Genomic DNA, 22,756 nt, shown 5'->3' with positions numbered 1-22,756 from the left:
CCTTGGCGGAAGCACGCGTTCTGGGCAGGATCGAAGTCCTCCCATCCGCCCTGTGGCCGGAGGGAACCAGACCATTAGTGGGCCGAGCATAGATGTCTGGAGCCGGGCCGGCCCGCAAGAGCGGGGTGACCTCAGGTTCTCCCAGCGACGGCGGGGGCGGGGGGGGTGCGGGGGGAGGCGGTGCGGGAAGGGGTGGCTGGTGGTGGGGGAAGGACCTCTCGGGTTGGGGTTTTAATGTCTTGGCCCTCTAAGGAATGGTTGAAGGAAAGAGAAAACAACAGTCCCAGGCGACTTAGGGGTGGGGAGGATAAGAGGGGTCCGGGGGATTTGGGAAATGGATGGGGGTCCTTTAAGGGGTCGGTCCAGTGGCGTCTAGTGGCAACTTTCCTTTAAGAGGGGGCGGGGCGTCCGTTGGGCCCCGCCTCCTCGGGGTCCCGCCTTTAGGGCGCTGTTCGGGCCTCCGCGCAGATGGGGGCGTGGCAGGGCCTGCGGGGGCGGGGCCGAGCCTGGGGGGGCGGGGCCTGGCGGGCTGGGCCGGGCGCGCCGCTCCAGGCTGAGTCTCCCGGCGGCGGGCGGCGGGCGGCGGGGACCGGGCGCGGCGGCGGCGGCGGCTTCGGCGGGAGCAGCATGGATTGGGGCACCGAGCTGTGGGTGAGTCCGATCGGCCCGGCTTCCAAGTTTCTCCTTTTCTGGAGTTCAGACCCCCCCCTCCTTTGCTCCTGCACGACCTTAGCGGGGGCTCGGCGCTTTCCCCTTCGGAGACCCCCGGAGTCCCCGCTTTCCGCCCTCCCTCGGAGTTGCCCAGGGCGTTTCAGGACGCCCGGGGCGAAGGGCGACCTTGCAGCCGCCGAGTCGGGAAACTGAGCGCGGGGTTCCGAGTGAGGAGGGCAGGAGTCCTGGGACCAGGCCGGGGCGGCCGGGCGAGGTCACCTATTTTGAGCACCCTGGCTGGGCCGGCGGCTTATCTTACGGCCCCTGGGTCCCTGCCCGCAGCCCGCCTGTCCGGCTTGGGCGGGGGAGGGGACCCTGTGGCCACTTCCAAGCCCACGTGGGACCTGGAAGTTCTGACCGCCTTTCGGAGGCTCCAATCAACACCTTGGGGCTTGGGTCGCGCTAGGGGGGAGGGGGCTGCGAGGCTTGGCCTCGCAGCCCCCTCCCCCATCCCGCCCCAGGCACTGGGAGGGGCCGCCCCCAGGCTGCTTCTGACCTCTGCTCTGGAAGCCCCAGAAATTTCCCCTTATTCTAGCCAGGACCTCTGACCCCTCCTTTTTATGGGGGCGGTGGCATCCCTGGGTTCCTGGATGCAGAGGGGGTAACCAGATTCCTTCCCCCACAACTCTGGAATTTCTTTCGGAGGTGCAGTGGGGTCAGTGGGGGAAACGGAGTCACGTGTGTGCGGGGGACCCCGGGAAGCATGGCGACCCGGGGAACATGGTGCCTGGCCCCTGGACATTCTGGGGCCCCCCGAGCTGCGGCGAATCCTGCCCCTCTGGTCCTGACTCACGCCGGGCCGGCCGGATTTTCCGGAATCTTGGGAGGGGGGATTAGGGGAGCCGGGGCAGGGGGGAGTGGCCCTGCCCCATTCCACACCCCTCTTGGCGGTCTGGAGGCCGGGACCCCGTAGTCCGGCCGGGGCCCCGCCCCTGTTCCCTGGCCCTTCCCGGGAAGGGGAGGGGGTTCCCGCCGGTTTCCTGCCTCCCCCCGCGCCGCGCCGGGGCGGGGCCGGGAAGCCACACCTTCTCCTAGCTCCGAGCCCTGAGGCTTCTCAGGCGCCTGGTGTGCGGGCGGTGGGGTCCCGACGTCACGATCCCGAATCCTCCGCCCGCTTCCAGGATCAGTTTGAGGTGCTCGAGCGTCACACGCAGTGGGGCCTGGACCTGTTGGACAGATATGTGAAATTCGTGAAAGAGCGGACCGAGGTGGAGCAGGCTTATGCAAAGCAACTGAGGTGAGACCCTAGGGGGGACCGGCCTGGGGCTTGGGGAAGCTGTTGGAGGGCTGGGGGCTCAGCCTTTCTGCCTCTCTCCATTAGGAGCCTGGTGAAAAAATACCTGCCCAAGAGACCTGCCAAGGATGACCCAGAATCCAAGTAAGGATGGAGAGGAATTGCCAGGCTAGATTTGGGGGCGCCTGGGGAGCGTGTGTTGGTCTTACTTCCTCTCCCCCAGCTAGGCGGTAAGGCCCTCACCTTTTGCTTCATTTCCCACCCAGAGGAATGAGCATGGATGGAGAACCTGGATCACCTGTGCTGGAATCGAAATCCCGTTATTTTCCAGCCCTACGACTCTGGGCAATTGACTTGAGTTTTCCATTTGCCTCTTCTATTGAGCGGGGCTCCAGCACTCACTCAACAAGTGACTCTGGGTCATTGATTTATGTTTTGTGCCTGTTTTCCTCACCTGTGAAACGGGATGATGATGATGATCTTGTACGGCTCATGCAGAGAATAACAGATCTTGCACTGAAGCAGTGCCTAGCCCATAGTTAGTCCACCATAGGAGCATTTCGCTTTTTGCCACATCCCCAGTTCCCGAATCCAAAGAGCTCTAGAAGTGAAAAAATTGTTTTGGTAGCTTGTGTGGCAGCAGCCTCTGACCTGACTTCACGTTCATCACGTCCTTGGTTTTTATTCTTCTTACTGTGAATAGTAATATCTCTTGCTGCAAAAATATTTATGGTGTTTGATTCAGGATGCTGCCCCTGACCCCACTGGGGTGCTGCATAAAAGATGGTATAAGCATTATATCCCCTTTCTGAACCTGAAAAGTTCTGAGTTCCAAAATGCATCCCACTGAAGGGTTTGGGGTAAGGGATATGAACCAGAATTTATGATTGCTTCCAGGAGGAATGTGTTGGGGCTTTCCCGTTCCCATATGGAGGTGGGTCCTAGGGCATCTGGCTTCCCTGGGTGGCGGGGGTGGCCTCCTGACCCTGGCTTGCTGCCTCTGCCCATCTTACCCTAGGTTCAGCCAGCAGCAGTCCTTTGTGCAGATTCTCCAGGAGGTGAATGACTTTGCGGGCCAGCGCGAGCTGGTGGCTGAGAACCTCAGCGTCCGTGTGTGTCTCGAGCTGGCCAAGTACTCACAGGAGATGAAACAGGAGAGAAAGATGGTGAGGGATCCCCTCTCTGGGTCTTGAGGACTGCTACCTCGACCCAGGTGAGCCTAACCATCTCCGTTTTGCACAGCACTTTCAGGAAGGCCGTCGGGCTCAGCAGCAGCTGGAAAGTGGCTTCAAACAGCTGGAGAATGTGAGTCTGGGGGCGTGGAGATGGGTACCTCTGGCCCTAAGGAGCTGGCTGAGGGTTTGCTGATCCATGGAACTGCCTGCATTGTCTGGCCTGGGGCCCCTCTGTCCCATGGGTTCCCAGCATGCCCGTTGCCCTGCATTTGCTGGGTGATGTCCCACCAGTCTCTGAAACCTTGATTTCTCACCTACTTCCTCCTTCTGGTTCTGTCCCCGGCAGAGTAAGCGCAAGTTTGAACGGGACTGCCGGGAGGCTGAAAAGGCAGCCCAGACCGCTGAGCGACTCGATCAGGATATTAATGCCACCAAGGCTGATGTGGAGAAGGTACCTGTGGGGTCTGGGATGGTTTGGAGGTCTGGTTGGGGGGGGGGTGCAGAACCTGGCCGTGACCCCTGCCTCGATATTCCTCAGGCCAAGCAACAAGCCCACCTTCGAAGTCACATGGCAGAGGAGAGCAAAAATGAGTATGCAGCCCAGCTCCAGCGCTTCAACCGAGACCAGGCCCACTTCTATTTTTCCCAGATGCCCCAGATTTTTGATGTGAGTGTTCTAAGCCCCCAGCCTACCCTCCTGAAAAATACAGTTACCCGACTCTTACACATTTGTCAAAACCTTAGCTGCAATGTCCCGATCTCTAAATTGGAAGGGAATTAAAAACAGCAGTGAGCTCTGTCTCTAACTCTTTCTGCCAGGATGTCTTTCTTTTTTTCTGAAACTCCTATTCATTCTTCTAAGCCCCAGCTCTAACAGTCCCTCTGAAAGGCCTCAAATTTCCTGTCTTCATCTTTAGTCTCTTGCTCTCCTCCACCTGGGACTGGCAATATCTATGTTGGGTGTGCTCTCGGTGGGTTCAAAGCCCTGGCTTCGTGGTCACCTCCTTTGAGAATCCTTTCCTGACTCCCTAGGCGAGGCTGGTGCTCCTCAAACTCCCCTCTTAGATCTCCTCTGGCCACCCCGGGCTGGACGTCTCTTCGATTTTGTGTTTTCCCCACCAGACTGGGCTTGGGGCTGGGGCCAGTGTGGCACCCCATCGTGTTTGCGGATTGAATCGCTGCTGCTGGTCCCATTAGCGCCCCTGCCTCTGTCTCTGCAGAAGCTGCAGGACATGGATGAGCGGCGGGCCACCCACCTGGGGGCCGGGTATGGGCTCCTGTCCGAGGCTGAGCTGCAGGTGGTGCCCATCATCGCCAAGTGTCTGGAGGGCATGAAGGTGGCCGCAGATGCTGTAGATGCCAAGAACGTGTGTATCTGGTCCTGGGCGAGTGGGCTGACAGGTGGGAAGTTGAAGGACCCCAGAGGCTAGGCATCTGGTCTTGCCCCTGACTGCTTGCCCCTGCTCCCTCCTGCAGGACTCCCAGGTCCTGATCGAGCTGCACAAGTCAGGCTTTGCCCGCCCTGGTGACGTGGAATTTGAAGACTTCAGCCAGCCCATGAACCGCGTGCCCTCAGACAGCAGCCTGGGCACCCCCTCCGATGGACGGCCTGAGCTCCGAGGCCCGGGCCGCAGCCGTGCCAAGCGCTGGCCCTTCGGCAAGAAGAACAAGGTGGGGGCCGGGGCCCTTGGGAAGGGGAGTGTGAGTGGGGACAGGGGGGCCCCCACTGAGTCAGCCCCAGCCGCTGGGACGCTGAGTCCCGGGCAGGAATTTGCCTCTTGGCTGCTGGCCCAGGCTGGAGGGAAGGGAGGCGGCCGGGTGATCGGCCTGGGAGTCCCCCAAGGCTGAGGGGGGGTGCAGGGAGGGGGCCCGTGGCGTCTGTCTGCTGCTTCTCGGGATGCTGGGAGAAGACCTGCTTCTGGGATTCAGGGCTGGATGAGGGCTTGAGGGACTTGTCCTAGGGACTCCCCTTGAGTCTCCATCCTGCCAGTGGGTCCTTGGGCCCCTGACCCTCAGGCTGTTTTTTCTTGGGATTTTGGCTTGTAATGTCAAGCACATACCTGTTTTATACCTTAGACCCTCACCCCCCACCCTTAGTTTATTTCTCATGAGCCCTGTTATATATTCTTGATCCCTCTTGACATATAATTTGATACCTCCCCTCAGTTTGTACAACAGACTCCCCCAGCTTAAACCCCACCTGTAACCCTTCTGATATTTCATGCCTTCTACCTTTCTCTCAGCTTGCCTTTGACCTCTGTAGCCATATACCCATCTGAGACCTTGATTCCCGCATGCATCTCCCTGTATTTTCTAGACTGTGAGCTCAGAAAGCTGGGTGGACAGAACCCGGGGCCTCCCTGCCCCTGCTCCCCTCCAGCCCCATACTAGGTACTGGACATAGAATTCAAGGAAGGGATAACATAAGGGGGTAGGGAGGGGTCTGGCCTTCCGGCTCACAGTCTAATGCCCTCCCCACCACCTCCCAGATTTTTGTGTTGCTCTTTGCATGCATTTTCTGTGTGTGATTGTGCATCTTGAGTTGTGGTTTTCTTACCGTTTTTTTTCTTTTCTTTTCTCCATTTTGTTTTTTCTTTTTTCTTTATTATGTCCGTCCGTCCGTCCATCCTCGTTCTCTACATCCTCCAACCCCTTGTGACCCACCCCCTCCCCTGCCCCCGCCGGTAGCCACGCCCCCCACCCCTCTCCCCCCTGGGGGGCCCCCTGCCCTCGGCATTGCCTAACGGACCCCCATCCCCTCGCTCCGGCCTCGACCCCTTGGCCATACTGAGTGAGATCAGTAAGTCGGTCAAACCGCGGCTAGCATCCTTCCGCAGCCTTCGAGGCAGCCGTGGGGTAAGTGAGGCCTCCAGGGGAGTAGGAGGGGGCGGCCCCAGCCCACCCAGTGGCTGGGTGGTGGTACCCTGGGCTTGCTTCCTGCAGCCGGCTGGGCCCCCCTCCTCCGGTTGCCAGACCTGGACCTGCTTTGCTCTGTGCATGGCCTTGCCCCCAAAGAACCTTGGGTGGGGAGGAAGGTGGACTTTGTATGTCATAGCAGTGTCTTAGAGCATAGAAGCTGAGAATCCCCAATCCCCCCGAACTCAGTCCTCTTGCCACCTTGCAGACAGTGGTGACGGAGGATTTCAGCCACTTGCCCCCAGAGCAGCAGAGAAAGCGACTTCAGCAGCACCTGGAAGAACGGAATCGTGAGCTGCAGAAGGAGGTCGACCAGAGGTAAGGTTTGGGGCAGGCAGGCAAGGAACAAAATAAAATAATAAATGAACTGTACTGAAATGGTACTCCAGACTCTCCCTAACAAGCCCCAAGCCCAGTGGTTTTATAGGTGATTCCTACCACACTTAAACCATTCATTCCAGCAAACAAAAAAAAAAAGAGTGAAAAGGTGTCAGCTCACTTAGGAGGCTGGTGGAATCAATTCCCCTATCATTTAGCAAGAATTCAAGAAATTCAAATTCTGGACTCATTTTATTTCACTTAGGATCTTAGATGGAGAATCCTAGCCAGACAAATCCAATGATATATTTTAAAAATAATATTGCACGTGGTGGAGATGGTCGCACAACAGTGTGGATATACTTAATGGCTGTGGAATCGTACACTTAAAAATGGTTCGAGTGGGGGCTTTCTCGTGTTATGTGTATTTTACCATAAGAAAAACAGAATATTTTTTGAAGACAAGTCATGATCAATTGGGTGTTATCCCAGTAATGCAAAGATGGTTCAATGTAAAGACATCTATTATTCTTTTACTACAGTAATTGGCTAAAAAAAAAAAAAAAAAAATCATGGTTATCTACTAACTCAAACACTTAAAACATCAACAATAAAAAAACCTGCCAGATTAAAAAAGGAAAAGCTGTACTCACTCCTTCCAAGCAACGAGATCGTCTTCCCAGTCCTCTTACATAATGGGAATGACGCTGGCCACTTGTGGACGGGCAGCCAAGTTATATTTTGCCATTGCATTGAACCTCTTGTACGAAACTTTTATTGGTGTAAAGTTCCACTTGGAACTTTGTAGTTACAGAGTCTTTATGACGTAGGGGTGAAGGGGGATCCTTTGGAGTCAGGACTGGCCTTGAATTCTAGTTGTTGCACCTCACTGTGTTTGTTTCCTCATCTGTGGCACGGATCTGGTATTAAGACTGGAGAGAAGTTGAACCCAGGTTGGACAAATGCCAAGGTTTACGCTTGTTACTGCTATTGCCTACATAGGCTTGGAGGAAACAGGGACCAGGGACTAATGATAGTACTGAGCATTTATAGAGTGCTTACTGTATGCCATACACTATTTGAGATCCTTTACATAGATTCACTGGCATCCCCAAATTCTGAGACTGTGAGCTGGGGCCGAATCCTGATTTTCTTGTTCAGGGCTGTATTTCTGATGCCTGGAACAGTGCCTGGTATGCAGTAGGTAGTCAATATGTATCTGAATAAAAAAAGGCACTGTTCTAATCTTTGCAACCACTCACATGAGTGGGATTAATGATGCATTATCCCCATTTTCCAGATTTGCATACTGAGACAGAGGTTCAGTAACTTAACCCAGGCTCACAGACAAGGAAATGCCCAAGGATTTGAACCCAGGTGGTGAAGCACTAGTGTTTGAGATTTACCAACTGTCTTCTCTTGCTATTGGCTCATTGAAGCAAAGCGTGTATTTTTTTTGCTTGTTAGATCATATGGGACTGTTCCTTCTAATCTGTCTGTGTCATCCTAGAGAAGCCCTGAAGAAAATGAAGGATGTCTATGAGAAGACACCCCAGATGGGGGACCCTGCCAGCTTGGAGCCCCGGATCACAGAAACCCTGAACAACATTGAACGGCTGAAATTGGAAGTGCAGAAGTATGAGGTCAGGGAAGACCCTGGGGAGGGGTGGGGGCCAGCGGGCCTGGCTGAGTCACTTCCTGGGGGGGTGGGGGCAGGGAGGTGTTGGTGTGGTGGTGCTCCAGCTGTTTCTCATCACAGCCTTGGGTGTGCATGGGTGAGCTCAGGAAACCTCCAGGCCCAGAAGGGGCTGACCCCAGAATCCTGCCCTGGAATTGACTGTGTGTCTCCCTCCTCTTAGGCTTGGCTGGCGGAAGCTGAGAGCCGGGTCCTGAGCAACCGGGGGAACAGCCTGGGCCGCCACACCCGGCCTCCAGACCCCCCAGCCAGCGCCCCACCAGACAGCAGCAGCAGCAACAGTGGGTCACAGGATAACAAGGAGAGGTGAGTGTGGATGCCAGAGAGGGTCTGTCCCCAGGACCTAGGAGGCCTGTCCTTACCTGCTTTGCTCTCCCCAATCAGCTCTGAAGAGCCCCTCTCAGAGGAGGGTCAGGATGCCCCCATCTACACAGAATTTGATGAGGATTTTGAGGAGGAACCGGCATCCCCCATAGGTCACTGTGTGGCCATCTACCACTTTGAAGGTGAGGACAGCTTGTAGGTCCCATCAGCTGCTCAGGGGAGGGCGGTCTTTTGGGCTAGGTTGAGTTTAAACTCACCCGAAGCAGATCTGAGCCCACTGCCCCTCCCGTGACAGGGTCCAGCGAGGGCACCATCTCCATGGCCGAGGGTGAAGACCTCAGTCTCATGGAAGAGGACAAAGGCGACGGCTGGACCCGGGTCAGGCGGAAACAGGGAGGTGAGGGCTATGTGCCCACCTCCTATCTCCGTGTCACGCTCAACTGAACCCTGCCACAGGCGGGAAGAAGGGGGCTGTTGGCTGCTGCTTCTGGGCCACGGGGGGCCCCAGGACCTACGCACTTTATTTCTGCCCCCGTGGCTTCAGCTGAGACCTGTGTAACCTGCTGCCCCCCATCCCACTCCTCATCCCAAATGGACCCGCTGTGCCTTCCACCATTGATGTACATACTCGTGTTTCAGATCTTTTCTTCCTGCCGCTGGGCTAGGGCCATTTTGTTTTATATAAAAAATTCTATAAAGCTTTTAGAGTCCACGCGTGATTAGATTTACCTACTGGGGCTGGATATGCAAATGCCACCCTCCTTCCTGGCTACAGAGGGAATGAAGAAGGAGACCTTGAGGTTAACTTGGGCCCACATGAGACAAAACCTCCCTGGAGTGTGGTGCTTGTATGTGATTGTGACATAAGGAGAAAAGTCCCGAACATCCTTTCTGTGTTTACTGCAGCTTTACTGAGAAAAGGTAGTGTTGAGCACCTGTGTGCTAGGCATTCTCCACCTGACATTTGAACACTGAACTTTAAGCCCCCATGACAACCGGTACAAAGTACAACAGCTTTGCTCATAAAACCTGGTGGGTTTTTATGTCGAAGGCACAGAGAGGCTGAGCCATTGGCTGGAAGTCACAGAGCTCTTAAAAAGCATTTGAACTCTGGCTTCTGAGTAAGGGATGTGCAGGTTCTCTTACCCTTGAAAGCCTCATGTTCTGCATTTGTGGGTTATGTGTGTGGGGGTGGGAGGTGGGATGGGGCCTCCAGACACCCTAGGATCCATGTACATTTTGGGGGAGCTGTATGGGTTTTTGTAAATCTGCACTCCCTTCTGTGAGGCAGAATGGGTTCCCACTGCTTTGGCTACATGAACGGCTTGGGGCAAGGTCTGGTGGCCCCGGAGGTTCCCCAAAGTCTGGGTGTCCCAGCTTGAAGAAGGGGGTGTGTGCTTTCAAACGTCTGGCTCCAGGCGCTGCGAAAGGGCACTGAGGACTCTTTGGAACTTCTCGAGACGGGTGGCATGTGGCGCCCCCACGCCTTGGCTTCCCCAGAGGAGCCTCTGCACGAAGCCTGTGGTCAGGGCCTCCCTCAGCTGCGGGTTCGGCTGGAATCCTGGGGGCGGGGCCAGGTGGGCTGGGGGCGGGGCCAGGCTCCTGCCTGGGCCCCATCCTCTACCTGCCTCCTCCCCTCAGAACTTTGTCCCAACAGGGCCCTGGAGGACTCTGCCCCGAAGCTCTGGACAACTGGGCGGGATCGGAGGGGAGGGGGCTCTCTGGGGCTCTGCAGGACTGGGGCGGGGTGGCCAGGAGCTCGGTGGAAGCATGCTACGCCAGGGTGCGTGGGGGCAGTCTGTTCCAGGTGCCTGATGGCTGAGGGGTCCCCTTAGGGGTTGTGCCTGGGGATGGAACCACCTGGGGGGGGGGGAAATTTGGAGTCTGGGCCGCCCAGCGCGACACATTTTGGGGGACGCTGAGCCATGTTGGAGAGAGAGGAGTGCCTGGGTCGCTGGTGAAAGCGGAATAAGCCAGGTCGGGGGTTCTGGAAGCTGGGCTGACCCAGCACGGAGGAGGTTTGGCTCTCAGCGCAAGGAGAGGGCTGTCCTCCCAGGATGAAGGACTGACTCATTTTGGAGACAGCTAGACGTTGTCAGAGGGATCGAGGTCCTCCGGCGGCAGGGCCGCTTCAGGTGGGAGCGGGGAAGTGGGAATTTGTGGACGTGGCTCCGGGGCCGGGGGCCAAGCCTTTTGGGGTGGAGAGCGCTATTGCTGTCAAGACTGTTGGCTGCGACTCGGACTTGGGGTGAGATCTCCCCGGGGGCCGGGCCGTCCCAGTCTGGGTGGAACTCTGGGAGGCGTGGCCAGAGGCTCCGGTCCCTGGCCCGGTGGGTTTTCGGGTACCGGGTTAGAGCATGCAGCGGGTGGGGGGTACTCGGGGAGTCGGGACCCGCTGGCAGCCGGGAGCAGAGGGAGCACTCACCTCGCAGGCGCCGGGCCGCTGCCTCACGGAACTGGGGCGCGTCCCGGGCCACCAGACGCGCCCGGTGCAGGGTGCGCAGCAGCCGCTCGCAGCTCTCGTCTAGCGGCCCCGGGAGTTCCTGGCCTTCCAGCAGGCGCACCGCGGGCACGACGTGCGGCAGCGCCACCTCGCCCGGGGCGCAGGGTCCTGTGCGGGCGAGGGCTCTGAGCTAGGCTCGGGCAGAAGATGGGACCCAGGGTGAAGAGGGTGGGAGACTGGGCGGAGGCGGACCCCGGGAAAGGAGCCCAGAAACCCACGTTCCAGCCTAGCACACGGCGGGACCGGGCGGGGGCGAGGCCCGGGGCGGGGGCGGAGCCTAGGACAGGCGGGGGCGGGGCCTAGGCTTGGGCCGGGTAGCCAGGCGCGAAGGGCGGGGCGTAGAGCGAAGTGGGTGGAGCCTAGGGCGGGCCTAGGGCTGGGTTAGGATTCTGGTTAGACGTGGGTGCGCAGCTCCAAGCGATGCCACTCACCAGCGCCCTGGTCCAGCGCCCGCATCAGCGGCTTCAGCTCCTGCTCGAAGGCCAGCGCGGCCTGTGTGTGGCTCCTCCTGAGCTGGCGCCACGTGCGTTCCAGCCGGGACACCTGGGGGAGGAGCCCTGAACATGCTTCCTCTTCCCTCTTCCCCACGCCCCGCACTCAGGCTTCCTCCTCATTTCTGCTCCCCACGCACCTGAGGCATGAGCAGGGCGCCCATGACCGCAGCCAGTCCAGGCAGGTCCCCTGCCGCCCCTGGCCGCAGCGCCAGCGCCAGCTCCACCAGGCCCCGCAGGGTGGCCGCGCGCTCCTCCAGCGGCCCCGAGCAGCCCAGCACGGCCAGCGCCCCGGCCAGCGCCAGCGCCTCGTGTCTGCGGAGGTAGAGAGCAAGGGCCTGGGGGCAGTGGGAGCTTTGTAACTTGGAGGTGAGAGATGTGTGTGTGTGTGTGGGGGGGGTAGCTTTGCCCATTTCCCCTCCTCCTTAGGGGTCCGTGAATGGGGGGAGGTTTGAGGACCCTGGGGATTCCGGGTGGCCCGCTCACCTCTCCAGAAGCTCCAACCTCAAGCGATGCCCATGGGGAAGTGTGAGCAGCTCCAGGCCAGAGGTGACCCCCATGGCGCCCCGCTGAGCCTTGGTCACTCCTAGGAGGCCTGTAGCCTGGGCAGGAGGGTTAGTGGGGAGGTCAACTGAAAAGAATAAGTATATGCTTGAGGTGCCTTGGCCTGGCTTCAGCCCCTGTTTGGGGAGGAGTGACCCACCTGGCAGTCCACCAATAATAGGTGGAGGGCTGTGCTCCCAGGATGGTGCTCCAGGAAGAGGTCACGGAGAGTACTCAGGACTTTAGGTTCCAGGGGCCGATTCTGGGGGCCCAGCAGGCAGAAGAGGTTGTTAGGGGGGCAGAAAAAGACCTCGGCCTTTGGTCTTGCAAAGCTTCTGTCCTCTTCCTCCTCTTCCTCATTGGCTTCCCACCATGAGGCCTCTGTCTCTGGGCCACTGTGGCCAGTGGGTGTTTCTTGGGCACTGGGCACTCGGGGTACCAGCTCACAGTATGTTGGGGGGCGTCCAGATGCATCATGCAGCACCAGTGAGGGTGTTCGAGGTGGTTTGTTTGGTGCCTTGGCATGAAGCTGCCCATCGGAGGCCCTGAGGCCATCAACAACAGACCCCAGAGAAGCTGGCGTCTTCAGCAACACCGGGTCACTACCCATCCGAGGGAGGGCACATGTGGGCACAGGTGAGGCTCCTGGGGGTCAAACAAGAGGAGTGAAGGGGGTAGACACAAAAGATAGCTGGATGGGATGGGTGGGGGGCTTCATGGGCTACCGTCCTCCCGGACATCTAGTCAATGACTGGGTATTTTGGTGTGGTTTTGAACCTAAAGGCTTCATTGATACAAATGCTACACACTTATCAATGGTTTTAAAATGAACTTTCTTTAACACTTCTGTGTGTAGTCTGAATGCTACAATTTAAATCTGAATTCCTTGTGTTTGCCCCCCTGAAGGTGGTAAGCACTGACTACAAAACTAACACAGAAAAAAAGTATTCAAAAAAAAAAAAAAAAGAAAGAAAGAAAGAAAAACGAAAAAAGTATTCAAAATACAAAACTACAAAAGCATCCAAGAAACTGAATTCATCAAACTCTCAAATGATGTCTTTTGTTAAGTTTGTGGCCTGTTTACTCCTGTGGTTATTAGAACTTCAAGCTGCACCCAGGCTTCTGGAAGACTCTGTATTTACCAAGCCTATAAAATAGACCTTCTTATAGAGACTTAACACTTTCCCATGGTTCTAGATACTCTGGGTAAAGGCCAAAATCTTCACAGTAGTCAAAAAAAAAAAAAAAAAAAAAAAGCCCCTGAAATCTGAGCCCCAGATGGTTCAGCCACATCCTTTTGGTTGATGAACAGCTGAAGTTCTTGTTTTGGCCCTAGGACCTTTGCACAGGCTGTTCTTTCTGCCTGGGCCACTCTCACCCCCCAGATATTCACATCATTTCCTCCTTCCCCTCTTTCAAATCTTTCTCCACGTGGCCTGTCCTACTACTTCAAATTATAATTCTCTCATTCCCCCTATTCCAGTCTCCCTGACTCTGTTCTGCTTTTAAATTTTACTCCCAAGCCAACTCAATTATCGATGTCCATCTTCCTCCAGTAGGATGTTGGCACCACCAGAGACCTTTATTTTTCTTGTTGAGTGATGTATCTCTGCACTTCATACAGCGGCTGGCATGCAGTGAGGGTTCATGATGAATGAGGGGAGGCAGGGCAGACGGGGCAGAGAGGGCACAAGGAGAACCTTCCTTTAGGTAGGATGGCCAGGGTCAGCTACTTTGAAGAACTCGAGTTAAATGAGAAGTCAGTCAGGAAAAGATTAGGGGAATGGGCTTTCCCATGGCCAGAAGAGCAGGTGCAAAGACCCAGAGGCAGGCACGAGACTGTGTGGCTGGAGTTATTTGAGAGGTCAGCTGTGATCAGAACACATAGAACTTCTGGAAATAATCTTAAACCCTCCATTTTTAAGCCCCTACAGAGCTCCTGTGTATTTCTTAATCACCAGGACAGTTTTGAAAGCTGATTGAGCCCATTTTCCAAGAGGTTAATCCACCTGTGCAATACCAGTCAGGCAGTGAGCAGCAGAGCAACCTCTGGACCATGTGCTGTCCTGGTAGACCCTTACCTGGTCCTGAGTGGTCTTCTCCTGACAGCCCCATGTGCTCCAAACCTGCGGGCTGACTGTCACTCCGCTTCCTAGCCCTGGGGAAAGAGATGAGGGAGATGTGTAGTCCCACCCTGAGCAGGGCAGCCCCCACCGATGCCCAGAAAACCCTTTATCTAGTCACTCAGGAGCAGTGGCCCCAACCAGGGTGCTCTACCCCCCCAGGGGACAACTGACAGCATCAGAAGACATCTTTGGGTTGTGACAGCCAGGGGGTGGAGGGGAGAGGATTCTACAGGCACCTAGTAGCTAGAGACGAGGGGTGCTGCTCAACATCCTATGATGCACAGGAGAGCCCCCCACAATCAATCCAGCCCCAAATGTCAGTAACAGTTACTGCACAGGTGGAGAAACTCTAGGGGTATCAGGTGTCACCAGAGGTGGAGTCTGTGATTACCTGGGCAGCTCTATCCGAGCTGGGCTCTCTAGGAGGGTGTCCTCACTAAAGCTGCGTCGAATAGGTCCTTGTCGTATCACGGGCCTGGAGGCCACAGCCCCTGTGGCTTGGGACAGTGGACGCTGCCCAGTCACATAGCTGAGAACTAGGGAGGGCAGGCTTGGGAAACGTTCATCTTCCAGCTGAAAGAGGGCTGTGGGCCGGCCTGGACGGGGACGGAGGGCCACACGGAGCACCTCGAAGTGTAAGGCTGAGCCCTGCCAGCGGCAGGAGATCACTGGGTGGCCCCCACGGGATCTGGAGGCACGAACCAGGAAGTCCCCATCTTGCTGCAGGAGGGCCTCAGCCTTCTGGGGATGGAGGGCAGGGGGTAGAGGACTTAGCCATGAGCCCAGATGAGCCATTCATAGTGATTCCTTACCTCCATCCCCCCACCCAAAAAAAGCCACCCCAGAGACTGGGTGGTTTTGCACCAAACCATTTCCCATTTTCTCATGGGCACACTTCTGGAGTACATTTCCCAGGCTCCCCTGCAGTTAGATATCATCTGACACGATCTGGCCAAAGGAGGAGGGCAGAAGTGCTGCCCAGAATGTCCAGACCCGGCACAGTCCTACAGCTTCTGTCCCCTATCTGTCAGGGGATGTTCCCAAAGTGCTAGTGGAAGGCAAAGCCACAAGATAGAGCTCGGGTCCTGATTTATTTCTGGAGCTCCACCTTCCCCACTCCTCAACCACCTTGTACTATAACATGAACGAGACCATAAACATTTGTTGTGTTTGGCTGGTGACACCTTGGGGATGTTTGTTAGAGCTGCTAGCTGACACTGACTGATGCAACATCCACACTGAGTAAATGCGCTGAGCTTTGTGGCTTCATAAAGGACCATTCGCTGGATCCTTCCAAACTGACTGTGGCCTGGAAATCCTCCTTTATAAACATTTTCAAGCAGTCTTATGCCAGCCATGGTGGCTGGTGTCAAAACAGGGGCTGGGGGCCACAACACCAGAGGAAGACAAAGCGGAGTTGGTGATGGGGGCTGGGGAGTGAACCATACATATGGTGGACACACATATAGCCTTTACTACGTGCCAGGCCCTGCTGTAGGTATAAAACATACGAACTCATTTAATCCTTTACCAAGGTTAGGCAGCAGATACCATTATCCCCATTTTATGAGTGGGGAAACTGAGGCCCAGATAGGTCAAATACCTTGCCCAAGGTCACACAGAATGTAAGTTGTAGGGCTGGGATTTGAATCCAGGGTGTCTGGCTCCAGGGTTTGGGATTTTAACCACTAAGCAATATTGACTCTCACAATTTGATTGGATGCCCAGGGTCCCAAGACTCCTGAGGGTGACAAATGAGTTGCAGAGGAGGGTGGGGAGATTTGGGTTGAGAGGGAGATGCCAAGAGTTCTCAACACTGATTGAGCCCTTATTGTGTGCCAGGGCCTAAATAGACCCTGGAGACACAGTGATGAATGAGACCAAGGCTCTGTCCGGCGCCTTCTGATGGGCAAGACACACAACAAACACACATGAATGAAGAAGATAATGTCTAAGAGTAATCACTGAAGGTGATAAAAGAGGGATATGGGGCCCTGGTGGCCACAGGTGCCTAGGACCCAGATGGAGAGACAAGCAAAGCCAAGGAGTCGGGTTGGGGAACACGCCATTGTACCAACCAAGCTTCAAGACAGTCTCGAGACCCTCAGCCACCCCATCCAATAGACCTTAAGTCCCCCATCCTGGACCCAGAAGTTCCCAGCAGGTCAAGGGCAAGAGGCTCCCCATCAGATGGTGCTGAGGCCCTGTAGGAAGCAGAGATACCTGACGGGATAGGGGGCCGTGGTACCATGGCTGGCTGGCAAAGTCCTCTCCATCCTGTGGCACCTGCATGGAGCTCTTGGGGGCAGAGGGTGCAGGGGCTGAACTCTGTACTTTCAACAGTCCTCAGTCTTCCACATCTGTAAAATGGGAATAGTTATTGCTGCTTCCTAAGCTTCCTGAGTGGCTGGGTCAGCCCTTCCACATTCCTCTTAGTTTTGGAGACTGCAGCCCACATCCTATCAAACCTTAAAATGCCAACTCTCTCTCTCTCTCTCTATACATATTCTAACATGTAACATATAACCATATTCTAAATTAAACAAGTTACTTATAGTAAAAAAAATACACACTAGATTTTGTTTATATATATGTGTATATATATATGTTCTAGATTCATACTATACATACTATAAAATTTAAACTTTAATTTAGAATTGGCTGTGACCTCATGGAAACACTCATGCATTCACTGGGATCCTTGCAAAGGGAGAAGACCTAGGCACTGCTTTCATTTTTTTTTATTTTTTTTATTTATTTATTTTTTTTAAAGATTTTACTTATTCATGAGAGTACAGAGAAAGAGAGAGAGAGAGAGGCAGAGACACAGGCAGAGGGAGAAACAGGCTCCATGCAGGAAGCCCGACGTGGGACTCGATCCCAGGTCTCCAGGATCATGCCCTGGGCTGAAGGCGGCACTAAACCGCTGAGCCACCTGGGCTGCCCTTCATTTTTTTTTAAAAGATTTATTTATTTATTCATTCAGAAAGAGAGAGGCAGAGACACAGGCAGAGGGAGAAGCAGGCTCCATGCAGGGAGCCCGACGTGGGACTCGATCCCAGGTCTCCAGGATCACACCCCGGGCTGCAGGCAGCGCTAAACCGCTGCACCACCGGGGCTTAGGCACTGCTTTCAAATGTAATGCAATTTTGATGCAGATGACATGATGCTGCGTTTTATAGAAATTTCATGAACTAATTCACTCAAACTAATATTTAGGGGGGGACCCACCATGTGCCAGGTGCTGCTGGGCGCTAGAGGCCCAGCAGTGAACAAAACAGGGGCATCCCTGCCCTTGGGGAGCTGCTGTTCTAGTGGGGGAGACAGCAATAAAGAAAATAAATAAGTAGACGAAGGAGTAGATAGATCAGAAAGAGATAAGTGGAAAAATAAAGCCAGGGATGTGACATGAAATGGTAGAGATAAGATTTTCCATAGGGTGGCTCGTGGAGGTCTTCATCAGTAACAACTGGGAGAATTTTGAGGGAGCGAAGCCAGGTGGGTGAAAGAACCTTCCAGGTCAGAGCAAATTTATTTTACTAATCTCTAGCTTCTTAGCAATCTACGTGTACACTCAAGAATTCTTAAGTCGTAAGAAAATCTAACCCATACAAGGCTTTCCTATGTAACACCATTTTAAAAAATTTTATTTGTTATTATTATAGTTTTAAGTAATCTCTATGCCCAACATGGAGCTCGAACTCACGACCTGCAAACCAAGAGTCACACGCTCTACCAACTGAGCTAGCCAGGTGTCCTTCCAATCTTTCCAATGCAATATCATTTTCAAGGACATTTTGTAGAAATGTCAGCAAACAGCAATTTTGCATTTGCAGATTCTTACATTTTGGAGCCGAAGCTGAAAAGCTTTGTTATTATTACGGTCAAATTTAGGTCTCTGACATTTTGGGACTCCCTTGATATTGTGCAGGCCCGAGGCCCGGTGTATCTCCAGCATCTGGTGGAGAAAACCTGCCCTGGACGGGAAGGAAGCTGGCGGTCTGCTTCTCACTTCCTCCATCCCACGGTGTTCTGGGCCTGCCTGGGTGTACAGGGAAATAGCACCAGGATTCTCTCATCCTGAGTCAGCAAGGCCTTGAGTGCCAGAAGCCAGCGAGGAGTTACCAGACTTGCCTCAGGTGGCTTTAGGGGCGGGGAGCTGGGCAGGGACCTGGCTCCAGGTGCTGCATACCTGAACACCAGGTGTGTCTCCTGGATGCCTGCGTACTTCCTGTTTGTCAGCTGGGCCAGGCCAGCCTCTGTCTTGAGTCCCCCAATGTCAGCTTCCTCTGTTTTGTGCCATCTTTAGCACCCTTGCAGGGGGGTCACTGACAACGCTCCGCTTAGCTTGGTGGAGGGGAGTTTGCATGAGGGAGGAGCTCAGAGAGGGTACAGGTCAGACATAGGCCAACTAAATCATCCTCCTGCCCCTCATCCTTTGGAATAATTTCTGGATATTTGGGCAGGGGAGAGGGGAAGGGAGAATCAGGAAGAGGGGTAGGGGCAAGCATGGGGAAAAGAAGGGGGTTATTCATGCCCTATAGAGCACACATATGTGCACACACATGCAGGGGGGCAGCCGCCTGCCTATACATAGACACATGGACACAGACTCCGGTACCCAAACTTGACATTGAGCAAACACTGATTGGTTGAGACCTTGCTGTGTTCCAGAACCTGTTCTAGACCCGGGAGACACAGTGATGAATGAGATGAAGGCTCTGCCCTGTGCCGTCGGGTGGGCAAGACACCCAATAAACAGAGCACAACGAAGACGATAACGCCCACGGGTAATCACTGAAGACGGTGTGCTAAGGAAGGCTGGAGGCGGCGGCCACGGTAAATAACACGTAGCCAGGAAGGTCTCTCCCACCGGGTGACATGGGAGCTGAGCCCTCAATCAAGGGAAGGAGACTTTAAAAAGATTGCTCGGGCAAAGTGGGAGCAGGGAGGCTCTTCGCGTTGCACAGGAAACACGCTCGGAGGAGCACTCCCAGGTACGCCCAGGTACACGGACACGCGTGACGCACAGCGACCCAATCAGGCACTCGGCGCCCCTTCTGCGTCCGCGGCTGCTCATGGACCGACACCCAGGTCCTCCCTGCGGGCCGGTGGCCCCACCTGGAGAAGAGAGGACTCCCCACCCCAATATCCCTCTGATCCTGGATGTGCCTGGGGCCCCTCACTCACCTGGGCCGGGACCCGCGGAGCTCGCGAGAGGCTGGGGCAGGGCCGGGGAAGGTGGAGGCCCGCCCTCCCCTCCCCCCCACCGGCCCCACCTTCTCCGGCCGCGCCCGTGGGTCACCGAGCCCTTGCACCTGGCTCCGCCCCCGAGGACCCGCCTCCGACGGCGGCCTCCCGGCTCTCGCCCCGCCCCCTCGCCCCCGCCCCACCCCCTTACAGCGGTGCCGGGCGCTGGCCACGCCCCCTTTGGAGAAACTCTGCTCCCATAAACCACGCCCCCTCGGGAACTCCGTGGGTCCCCGTGGGGGGCCGGGCCACCTGGAGCCTGGCCACGCCCCTAGGCTGGCCACGCCCACACGCTCCTCGCCCCCCCTTAGCCCCGCCCCTTAGAGCTCGGCTCATGCATTCCCCGCGGGCAGGCGCTTAAGTACCCCCGAGCCCTAGGGACGTGGGAAGGGGCGTCTCTGTCCTCGCCCACGGGGTCCCGCGCGGGGACCGGGCTGCCTCTTACGGGCTCTCTAGCAGCGCGGGGTGGCGGCTGCTGTGACGCAGAGGTGCGCTTCCTCCAGACCGCCCCCCTGGGTTTCCCGGAAGGGAACTCCACTGGGTGTCGGGTTTTGTGGAGGCAAATGCGTGGAAACACAACAGCCTCCCCGTGTAACAGGACGAGGGAGATGAGCTGGACTCTGGGGGGGGAGACATTCAGGTGGTTTCCCTGGTGGGACGGGGGCTTCCATCCTGATGCTTGGAGCAAGCCTGGAAAGAATGGGGGAGTGTTCTGGAACCAGAGGGAGGACGCTCTGGCCACGTTTATTGAGGGGCTTGTGCACAATGATAACAGCGAAAGCAGCAGCCTCACTAACACCCACTGAGCACTTAACGTGCCAGGACTGTTCTGCTTCCTTGACCTGCTTCAACGCATTTATTTTTTACATCGACCTCTCAGTGAAGTAGGTACCATTTTCATCACCCCCATTTTCCAGATGGAGAAACTGAGGCACGGGGCAGCTAAGCCATTTGCCCAGGTCGACTCGGCTTGTGAGTGTGGCGGAGGTGCGGATTCATACCCGGAGCCCTGAAGCGCCATCCTGTCTTCCTCGCTTTCATCTGCGCAGCCCCACATCGCTCTGATCCCTACCATAATTCTAAACGGTGAAGGTGACTGTCACCCAATTTACAGATGAGGAAATGGACTCATTAGAGCGCCCAGGATGGTTGGGGATGAAAAGTTTCGATGCCCATGGGATCACAAAGCGGGTGATTTCTAAGCTCAGCTCCTCACCCCCTCCCCACTCTACCCCCGCCCCCTCCCCAACCCCCGCAAATGTGGAAGAGATTCGAGGCTCAGGAGGAGCTGAGGGGAGCCACTTTTTCTTGACCTCCTCCGTCCTAGTTTTGGTACAGTCAGGAGGTAGGGGGTAATGTCCAAGTGAAGGAGCCTAGCGCTCCCTTGTGGTTAAAGAATTAAAAAAGAAAATCCAAGGGGCGTGCCTTGTGAGACGGTCGGAGGAGGGGAGTCTACTGGGCCTAGTGGGGTGGAGGTGGGGAGAGAGACCTTGTAGACAAAATGATTTCAGGTAGTGATAAGGTCTAGGAAAGACAGTAAATGTTTGATAAACGAATGGATTAACGACACCATCGAAGTCTATGGAAAGAGATGATGGTGGCCAGGGCCATAGCAATAAAGAAATGAATTTGGGAATGTTAGAGGCAGGGCCGAAAGAAAGCTTCCAACCATGTATTTATTCATTTAACAAATACTTATGGGACATATATTCATGCCAGGTGCTAGGAACATATGAGACACAGATTTCTAAATAGACAATACAGAAATAAGTCTAATAAAATGTCAGGTTTGTTGGACAGTGATCAGGGCTTAATGTAGGGACATGGGAAGGAAAGTCTATGATTTGAAATGGAGATATCTGGGAAGATTTCGTGAGAAGGTGACACTGAACAAAGAACTGTTGGAGGTGAGGGAGTTAGCCATGAAGTTGCTTGCCTAAGGCGGAGAAGCAGCATGTACAAAGGCCCTGTGGCAGGATTTTGAGGTAAAATTCTGGGGTGGCCTGGTGTCCTGGAGGAACAGTCCCTGCGTGGCTGGAGGAGAGTGGGTGAGGGAAAGTGGTGAGTGGAAGAGGTGAGGAACGTGTCATGTAGGGCCTTGTTGGCTGCAGGGTGGTGGGCTATAAGAAGAGGAGAGACATCATGGCTTGCCCAGATGCTCACAGGTGTGCGGCTCCGTGGGGAGGACAGACTGTGGGGATAAGGGGAGGGTAGCCTGGGCACCAGGGTAGAGGAGGCTATGCTAGCTCAAGCTGAGATGTTGGGTGCCAAACCAAGGCGGAGGCAGAGGAGAGAGGGGTCAGAAGAGAGCAGACGTTGAGTATGTTGCCGAGGTCGTACTGCTCATGGGTTGGATATGGAGGAAGGCGACAGGCCTCAGTAACTCCACCAGCAGCCTCCCACTCTCCGGGGCCCAGGCCTGTGTTGAGCTGGTGGGGGAAAGAGATGCCAGGCCCTGCATAGAAGGGGCTGGGCAGCAGCTGCTCCCGCCCCCCATGGCTCCTCCTCCTCCACCCCCTCTCAGGGCGACAGTTACAGGCAAAGAAGAGGAAGTGGTAGCTAGCTAGCATAGGCAGGCAGGCAGGCGGTGGAGGCCGCAAGGGCGCGAGGGCTGACCCGGTAAGGCAGCAGCCATGGAGCTGTGGCGCCAGTGTACCCACTGGCTGATCCAGTGTCGGGTGCTGCCGCCCAGCCACCGTGTGACCTGGGACGGGGCCCAGGTGTGCGAGCTGGCACAGGCCCTCCGGGATGGCGTCCTTCTGTGCCAGCTGCTCAACAACCTGCTGCCCCATGCCATCAACCTGCGTGAGGTCAACCTGCGCCCCCAGATGTCCCAGGTGAGCCTGCCATTGGCTGGAGTGCCAAGGGTTGGAGGTGGGGGGCACCCCAGGCTAGCACCAGGGGAACTAATACCCTGAAACTCTGGGTCTGGGATGTAGAAGGGAATATGCTGCGGACTCGGGCTGGCACAGGGGAGATAGGGGGAAGGGATGGAGGGGATGGCAAACTCTGAGATTCTGGGGTGTCTCACCCAAGGTTAACCAGAATGGGTTAATAGGCTCTGGGTTAGTGCACATTTAGACTAAGAACTGACAAACTTGAGGTTAACGCTCCCAAGCCCCAGGCTGACTTCACTGAGGTTCAAGCCCCTAGATGGGACTATGTGGGGGTCTTGAGGGTTACCTGGGAACTCCTAGGTGGCCAACAGGGTGCCTGAGGATTTCACCTCCTTTGACATCCCCCCTCCTTCTGCCTATGGGGGAGGGGCCTCCACCAACTTCTTCCCCCACATGTATCTCCTCCTCCTGGGCCCCTTCCTTCCCCTCACATCTTCTTCCCCTTCGCTTCCTGCCTGGGCCTGGGGCGTGGGACGGGTGGGGGGCTGTGAGCCCCTGGGTTCTGGTCTTCTTAGTTCTATCCATCCCAGGGGGACATTGAGAAAAGCCTTGGTCTCCAGCCTAAGACTGGG

At 55.7% G+C, this 22,756-nt stretch overlaps 3 protein-coding genes across 9 annotated transcripts in view; 2 read left to right on the top strand and 1 right to left on the bottom strand.

Moving 5' to 3' along the window:
- The first annotated feature begins 554 nt into the window (after window positions 1-554).
- TRIP10 (thyroid hormone receptor interactor 10) lies at window positions 555-9,077 on the top strand. Of its 2 annotated transcripts, XM_077860227.1 has the most exons (15): window positions 555-651; window positions 1,833-1,948; window positions 2,033-2,089; window positions 2,964-3,111; window positions 3,188-3,250; window positions 3,467-3,571; window positions 3,659-3,787; window positions 4,341-4,487; window positions 4,597-4,791; window positions 5,809-5,976; window positions 6,245-6,354; window positions 7,865-7,997; window positions 8,214-8,356; window positions 8,435-8,556; window positions 8,670-9,077. In XM_077860227.1, exons 1-15 carry the CDS (start codon window positions 628-630, stop codon window positions 8,816-8,818), a joined length of 1,809 nt encoding a protein of 602 aa, XP_077716353.1. In that variant the 5' UTR covers window positions 555-627; the 3' UTR covers window positions 8,819-9,077. The 2 variants fall into 2 exon arrangements, with proteins under 2 accessions (XP_077716353.1, XP_077716354.1); XM_077860228.1 differs by lacking the exon at window positions 5,809-5,976.
- SH2D3A (SH2 domain containing 3A) lies at window positions 6,588-19,348 on the bottom strand. 5 transcript variants are annotated; one of them, XM_077860223.1, is made up of 10 exons: window positions 19,228-19,348; window positions 16,261-16,397; window positions 14,429-14,778; window positions 13,993-14,069; window positions 12,072-12,556; window positions 11,855-11,970; window positions 11,509-11,683; window positions 11,309-11,420; window positions 10,800-10,985; window positions 6,588-7,286 (listed from the first exon to the last, which is right to left on the bottom strand). In XM_077860223.1, the coding sequence occupies exons 2-10, from the start codon at window positions 16,327-16,329 to the stop codon at window positions 7,258-7,260; spliced, it is 1,599 nt and encodes a 532-aa protein (XP_077716349.1). In that variant the 5' UTR covers window positions 16,330-16,397; window positions 19,228-19,348; the 3' UTR covers window positions 6,588-7,257. The 5 variants fall into 5 exon arrangements, with proteins under 5 accessions (XP_077716349.1, XP_077716346.1, XP_077716347.1 ...); XM_077860220.1 differs by having other exon boundaries at window positions 7,107-9,927; XM_077860221.1 differs by lacking the exon at window positions 6,588-7,286 and adding an exon at window positions 9,624-9,935.
- Window positions 19,349-20,778: 1,430 nt separating this feature from the next.
- VAV1 (vav guanine nucleotide exchange factor 1) overlaps window positions 20,779-22,756 on the top strand; it is a 49,871-nt gene continuing 47,893 nt past the window's right edge. The window contains exon 1 of one of the 2 annotated variants that reach the window (XM_077860219.1): window positions 20,779-22,124. In XM_077860219.1, the coding sequence (XP_077716345.1) occupies window positions 21,921-22,124 (204 nt within the window). In that variant the 5' untranslated portion in view covers window positions 20,779-21,920. The remainder of the gene's footprint in view (window positions 22,125-22,756) is intronic. The other variant, XM_077860218.1, reaches the window with a different exon arrangement.

The sequence above is a fragment of the Canis aureus genome, chromosome 19, assembly GCF_053574225.1.
Source record: "Canis aureus isolate CA01 chromosome 19, VMU_Caureus_v.1.0, whole genome shotgun sequence".
Lineage (NCBI taxonomy): Eukaryota > Metazoa > Chordata > Mammalia > Carnivora > Canidae > Canis > Canis aureus.
This window is presented reverse-complemented; position numbering and strand designations above follow the sequence as displayed.

Bases quoted from the DNA above. Each gene is read 5' to 3' on its own strand.
- SH2D3A (XM_077860220.1), bottom strand. From the start codon at position 16,329: ATGCAGGTGCCACAGGATGGAGAGGACTTTGCCAGCCAGCCATGGTAC. The intron at 11,971-12,071 runs GTGGGTCACTCC...CCTCCTGCCCAG, and splicing joins TATTATTGGTGGACTGCCAG to GCTACAGGCCTCCTAGGAGT. The intron at 11,421-11,508 runs GTGCGTGGGGAG...CTCCTCCCCCAG, and splicing joins GCGCCCTGCTCATGCCTCAG to GTGTCCCGGCTGGAACGCAC.
- TRIP10 (XM_077860227.1), top strand. From the start codon at position 628: ATGGATTGGGGCACCGAGCTGTGG. The intron at 2,090-2,963 runs GTAAGGATGGAG...ATCTTACCCTAG, and splicing joins AAGGATGACCCAGAATCCAA to GTTCAGCCAGCAGCAGTCCT. The intron at 7,998-8,213 runs GTCAGGGAAGAC...CCCTCCTCTTAG, and splicing joins TGGAAGTGCAGAAGTATGAG to GCTTGGCTGGCGGAAGCTGA.